Raw genomic sequence first — 6,745 nt, forward strand, 5'->3', positions numbered from 1 at the left:
TGCACACCCACATAGATAGTTTGGCAAGCATTTCTAAGACGCATTTCCTCACCACCTACCCCTTGCAGTGTGATTCGCTGGGGAAAAACAGCTGGAAATCCTCAGAATTGTGCAGCACGTACAGGAAACAGCAGCGCTCGTCAAACTTTGAAACACTGGGGCAGAGAACGGGCAAGTTCAAACGCATTGAGTGCAACTGAAGCCACCAGGGCATGAAATTCACAAGCAAGTCATATTCTTTACCATAAAAGTGTCTTAACCTGTGGTTTCGGACCAGTCACTAAACTAATTTGCCTCTTCGGAAAAGACAGCTCTCCAAATATAATATATATATATATATATATATATATATATATATATATATATATATATATATATATATATATATATTTAAACAGTGTCTTAAAAGACAAAATAAAACACGTCACCCCAATAGTGTCAGCAGCCAATAAAATAAAAAACAGCTTTTTCAATTCAGTTTGTGCTAACATTTACAGTCCAGGTTATATGTTGGCTTAAGATATAATCACAACTCTCATAAGGGTCTAGTGTATTTCCGTATTTATCCTGGCTGCTTTGCATGCCAGTGTATTCTACCTGTAGTTAATGTTTGGCACTCTGCAGCTGCTACACCCATTTCCTACCTTCCTTCTCTTCTCAGTGTCATCACAATCCCTTTGAAACTACAGGTGAATTAAGGTTAACATCTATTACCTGACACCTCGAATGTCTGATGCAGGGAAAGTCCAGCTGTGGATACCCTTCTGTAAAGAAACACGACAGAATTGATGTAACATGTAATGATATGAGGTTTGAGCAGCTCATGTGCAATCAATCTGGCAAAAGAAAAAGACTACCACATGTTAATTATCTTGAGATTATGTATGGCAACACTACCTATAAAGATATCTCAATTTTAAAATGTCAGACAGTGGAAAAAGCAAGTGCAATACAATGCCTTTGTCTTTCTTCAGTCAGGGGTTTTGTAGCTGTGTTGCACACAGAGAGAGTCCCGTGTATTGATGGTGTGTGTGTTACCTCCTCAGCAGGGCAGATGTGCCACAGCTGGACAGCCTTGTCCGGGTCCTCTTCACAGACACTCAGGTAGGAGGACTGAAACACTTTGGTGGGCTCCAGAATAAGAACCTAAGAAGCACATTGGTGAGCGAATTTTAAAGTGCACATTTGAACCCTGTTTTTTACTCCAATTTAGACTATCCAGTCCACTTAGACAATTGCTACTTCACACTCAGTAGCAGCTTGACAACAGAGGTTGACCACCCCCCAGCCCTACAATGCAACAATACCAAGCAAAGGGAAGCAACTTCTCACTGCAAGGATGCAAAAGTAGATTGCTCACCCTGCACTAGATCTTATAGGGATCATGTAAAACCTCTATATACTAACTTTATGATACCAATATTAATATCTAACAGAACAGGATCATAAAAGTTGTATCTATGTACAAATACTTTTTTTTTCTTATTTATTTTTTTTATTTTATTACAAAAGCAAACAGCAGTAATGTGGCCATCTGGTTTTACTGCAACCAGTAACTAATATAAATACAACTCCCTGACCCTAGCCAGCTAGTTTCTGCATTTAAGAGCAAAATATCATTGAGCTCCCTTCAGACAGGGTATCGAGTTTATAGAAACAGTGCAGCATTGCCTATGTTGTCATGGAACTGTCATGCCATCCATGCGGTAATGCTGGCCATGGCAGGCCCCTGGTTCACAGCTGCTAAACCACAGACTGCAGTACTCAAGGAGTGTGCTGTTCATTGTCCTTGTAGACACGGGTCATTAATACAACAGCATGAACAGCTCCTTACTGGACATCTCACTGTGGACACCGTGGGTTTGCACGCTTGCAGCAACAGCTCCATCCAGAAACCAAACAGTTCTTGCTTTGCCGATTTCTCTTCAGGGTGTTTTGCAAACTTCTTATAGAGCAGAAACGTCTCCATGCATGATCCCAGGAACCTAAAGAGACATTGTCAATGACGTCACTCTTGTGTTGTAGCAGATGAACTGGATTTACAGGTGTGGGGACCTGTACATCTGCAGAAACATTACAAGAGGCACGCAATGTTGTCGCTTATGAGAAGTAGCAGCATTTCCAGGTGTAGTTACTATCTAGCTAACAACTTAATTCCAGAAGTGATACCTGGTGTGCCCTGAAACTTCCATTTCTATGTGTCTCACATGCAGTTTTGCAAGAAACATATTCTATTGTAAGCAAGTATTTTTATTTGAATAGATATCTGATCCTGCAGGTTAAAGAAACTTCTGTTTGCAAGCCATGCTTTCAGACAGCATTACACATCCTTGTCATTTCATGTAGAGGATGAAATTATCCCCACCCCTTCAACAACTTCTTTGCTGCAATTACTAACCAGCTGCTTCCACCACTGGCAAAAAACAAAAAAAGAAACAATTTCCTTAATGAAATAGTAATAGAAACTGGAAAAGGTTTTAAAACTAAAATGAAAACAGAAAAATGAACATGAAAAACAATGTTCTGAGTTGTGTTAATAGCGTTTCATGAAAATGCTGTATAAATAGCAAAGCCAAGCTGCAATGAATCCCTGCTCTGTGGCATTGCTACCCAAAGCACATGGATCAATGTGTTTGAACTGTCCAAATAGAGAACTGGAGTTTTACGTGATTAATACTTTTTAATTTTTTGGATGCAGCATCTCGGCGTGAACTTAAAATGAAAAGCTACTGAAACTGAAAAAAAAAAAATTCTAAAACTGAAAAATATATCTTTGTGAATTTAAATAAATGAATCTAAAACTAAACAATAATTTAAAACGAAAACTAAATAGAAACAAAATAATAATCTTACCAACTAAATAAAAAAAAAAAACTGAAACTGAACTGAAATGCTGAAACTGAAAAACACTCAGGTGGAATGACCCAGGAAATGCAATTGATTTATTTAATTATTTTCTTAGCTACCTTCACTTTAAAGCCTTACCCCACCGCTACTCTTCCAAGGTTTTGAAGTTCAGATGAGAGAAGGCAATAAGCTTACCATATTGGTGCCTTTAACCTGTACAGTTTCTCAGAGGCCTGTATGACTTTGCTGTGGTCGTTGGCCAGGATACTGGCTCCCAAGTAAAAGCCCACATCCCAGTAATAATGTATCTTTTCCAGGCTTCCCTTTCGGCCAAGCAGGCTGCTCAGCTTCGCACCTGTGGCAAAACCAGAGAAGCACTGTTACCATCCACACTGCACATGTTCAAGTAAAAAACAACAGGATCATTTGAAATGTGATGGTTAATGCATCTTGGACACAGTTCCATTGTTGAAAATGGTTCGGCTTCTAGCATGTTTTATGTTGTGTATTTCATACCTTTAATTGATCATTGTATGATTGGTAATTGAAATCAATAAAAAAAGGTAACTAAAATAGAAAGACACAATTGGTAAATATTAGGGGTCCATACCGCCCAATCAGAAATGCAAAACTACAAGCCAAGTCAGAACACGGAATAAGACACGAGACGAAAAAGTTTATCTACCAGTATGCTGGAGAAGGCACTAGCCGAAAGGTCTATCCACTTGACCTAGTTTAGCAAAGTTTTACCTTGAAGGTTATTGGCCCTATTTTGAAACCAAAGGCAAAGGTGCATTTTGAAGAATAAAACACTAAATCTCAATACTGTGCAAATACATGCTAGAAGAGAATGTACTTAATACGTGAAGACAAGACAATAAACCCTATTCACACACATCCCACTGATGGAAAACATGTTCAGCACAAACTAAGTGTTATCATTATCACCCCGTGAGTCAAACAGCCTAGAAGTTATCTACGCGCATTAGATAAAATACCTATTTTCCTCAGTTCAATTGATGTTTCAAACTGGTGGCCAGCTGCCATTAAGAGAACCAGGTTGTTGATTCCTGAGTGCAGTGTTGGCTCGCCTTCAAAAGCTTTACCGTACCTAGAAAAAAATAAAGTAAATGTCAAGCTAGAAACTGAGTCAGCCAAGGCAAAGTTTTCAGAGGTTAGGTGATAATTCCAGTGCAGTAGGTGGACCGTAAAAGAGAAAATACTGTAGCTGATAAAATAATTCAAGAAATCATTACTGAAGTATAATTCTATTCAATGTGTAGGTTTAGCATGTAGCAAAACATGTAGGTAGCTTTGTTTGAATGCAGCTATGAGGCCTGGAGAGTGAACTTGCCACTTCTGTTGCACTAATTCCCCTACGTACTGACATCCTTTGACAACAAAGACAATCCTGCAGTCAGTTGACCTGGTTAGTAAAACAGTAGCACACCACTGTCAGTAAGGCAGGGTTAATTACACTTGCCATTGGGCAATTCGTAATTAATTTAAATTACAATGCAATTGTAATTGTGACTTGTAGTTGAACCTTGGCACACCTGTGTAACTGCATTTATACAACCAGACTGACAGATTACACTTCAATTACGCATTGACATGTCCTTCGATCCTTACACTTGTATTTTCAAACACTTTGTGTCCCATTTGTTTGAAAAAAATATAAAAAGTTACAAAGTATGTATTTGTACCTGTGATTATTGGTTGGTTATTGTGAATAACTTAAGTAAGCGTTGTATGGTGTAATGTTGTTTATGTTACATTGCAGCATAATTGTAACTAATTGTAATGAAACAAAACAGCATTGTAATTGTAATTGTAATTTAAGCAACCAATTTGGCTGTAATTGTTATTACTGTAATTGACACCCAGGTCTGGTACCAGATATCAATTTTTATATGGAAATAGATGTTCACCTTGACTAGTGATTCTTTAAAAACTGAGCACATGGGACCCAATTAGGGAATGGAAAAATTGTTCTGAACCTTTTTCTTATCCAACATCTACACTATGCAGTCCTGCTAGATTCCTGTTCAATTCCTGGTGTGTTCGACATGGTACACTGGCATTCCTTATCAGTCACACCGTTAACGCTGTGAGACAGCAATATTACGTGTTTTACTGATCTTGAATGTAAGCAAGAAAGAAAGTCACACGCCGGTAATCACTTTGTGCATAATTTCCACAGCTTCCACAGCTGATATTTGGTTGACTGATTAATACAACATCATATTTTATCCATGAGGAACAAACAACAAAGACAGTCTTGCTGGCCCAGTTAACAGATCCGTTTTGGTTCAGTGAACAAGCAGCAACTCTCAGAATACATTCTGTGAAATTAAACTCAAAATGACAAGGATGCCAGGAACACACACACACGAGAGAATTTCTCAATCACAAGTCTACATTCCTTCCCAGTGTGAATGAGAAGCTATTAAGCAGGTCTGAATCGGTCTGTTAGGAAATTTCATAGACTGATGGACGTGTCTTACCAGTAACAAGCCTTGTCTCTGCTATCATGGTCTGTGAACCCTGAACTGAGGAACATGTCTTTGTAAATCCGGCCACACAGACAGTACAGGTCGGAGGCGACGCGCTCGCCCTTCTCCACCACGGGCAGGATGACCTGGAGGGCTTTCTGACGATCGCCAGGCTGGTTCCTCCTGCGGAGCCAATATAAAGGCATCAAAACTGCCACTGCAGAGCAGACACTATCAGAGAACTCAAAGGCAGGGGGGCAACCACAGAGCAGACAGGGAGCACTGTGGATTGTATGGCTGTTACAGGAATACCCGATTGCCAAAGCGAACACACCCTCATGTCATAATTCTCCCCTGAAATGAAAATGAACCAAACAGATCTACTGCTATTTTGAGAGACACATAAATAAATACAAATCTGGAAACTTTTGACCCGACCCTGTGACCTAGCCCTGTAATTGCTTTCTAGTGGATTTGATTCTGAGATCCTGAGCTAATCAAGTCTTTTCCTTCCCCAGTTGTGCCCAAAGAACAAGTATCCGCAATGAAGCGGGTACTGCCCAGGTCATGCCAGGGTGGGTTAACAGGTAACCACGGACCCCTAGAATTAACACAGGGAAACTCACCTGTTCAGTGCAAAGGCATACTGGAACTTTACATTGTCCTGCTCAGTCACATCACATGTTGGCAGGTCATTTAAAGTCTTAACAAGTCTGATAACTGCATCATAGTCCTAGTAAAAAGAAAAGAGAGTGAAACAGATAATCACTGATAATGCTTTCAGGTAGAGCTGCTGCAGAAACCCTTACAAAGGTTTACCACAGTAAATTTGCACAGTATTTTAGCAGCTTTTCCCATAGTTACATTATGCAATCTACCACAGTTTACCATGGTCGTGTACCCCAGATAGTAGATAATAGATGGTAGATAGCTAGACAAATTATAATTATATATATATATATATATATAGTTTTACCTGTACATCCCTGTACGACAGCAGCAGGTTCATCACTATATCAGGACTCAGCAGCTCCACTGTATCCAGCCTCTGCTGAATTTTGACCAGTTCTCTGCTCAGATCTGTCCCGCTGTATCTCTCCCTCGCAGTGCGGATATCACGACGGATTGTCTCCCGGAAATATTCACTGCAAATAACCATTGGTTAATGACCCCATGTCTTCGGCAATATAGACATCACTGGTTAATGACCCCATGTCTTCGGCAATATAGACATCACTGGTTAATGACCCCATGTCTTCGGCAATATAGACATCACTGGTTAATGACCCCATGTCTTCGGCAATATAGACATCACTGGTTAATGACCCCATGTCTTCGGCAATATAGACATCACTGGTTAATGACCCCATGTCTTCGGCAATATAGACATCACTGGTTAATGA

The 6,745-nt window shown here is 39.7% G+C and overlaps 1 protein-coding gene across 1 annotated transcript; it reads right to left on the reverse strand.

Moving 5' to 3' along the window:
• Positions 1-28: 28 nt before the first annotated feature.
• Positions 29-6,733, reverse strand: LOC121308331 (mitogen-activated protein kinase kinase kinase 5-like). Its single transcript, XM_041240669.1, has 9 exons — positions 6,319-6,733; positions 5,969-6,075; positions 5,355-5,525; positions 3,846-3,958; positions 3,043-3,202; positions 1,835-1,985; positions 1,039-1,146; positions 715-764; positions 29-155 (listed from the first exon to the last, which is right to left on the reverse strand). Exons 1-9 carry the CDS (start codon positions 6,499-6,501, stop codon positions 56-58), a joined length of 1,143 nt encoding a protein of 380 aa, XP_041096603.1. The 5' UTR covers positions 6,502-6,733; the 3' UTR covers positions 29-55.
• Between the last annotated feature and the right edge of the window lie 12 nt (positions 6,734-6,745).

The sequence above is a fragment of the Polyodon spathula genome, unplaced genomic scaffold (assembly GCF_017654505.1).
Source record: "Polyodon spathula isolate WHYD16114869_AA unplaced genomic scaffold, ASM1765450v1 scaffolds_652, whole genome shotgun sequence".
NCBI classification, from domain to species: Eukaryota; Metazoa; Chordata; class Actinopteri; order Acipenseriformes; family Polyodontidae; genus Polyodon; species Polyodon spathula.

Excerpts from the sequence above, each read along its gene's own strand:
- LOC121308331 (XM_041240669.1), bottom strand. The coding sequence starts at position 6,501 with ATGGTTATTTGCAGTGAATATTTCCGGGAGACAATCCGTCGTGATATC. Across the intron at positions 3,203-3,845 it reads AATTGAACTGAGGAAAATAG|GTGCGAAGCTGAGCAGCCTG; the intron begins GTATTTTATCTA and ends GTTTTGCCACAG. Across the intron at positions 1,147-1,834 it reads TGTCCACAGTGAGATGTCCA|GTTCTTATTCTGGAGCCCAC; the intron begins GTAAGGAGCTGT and ends TGTGCTTCTTAG.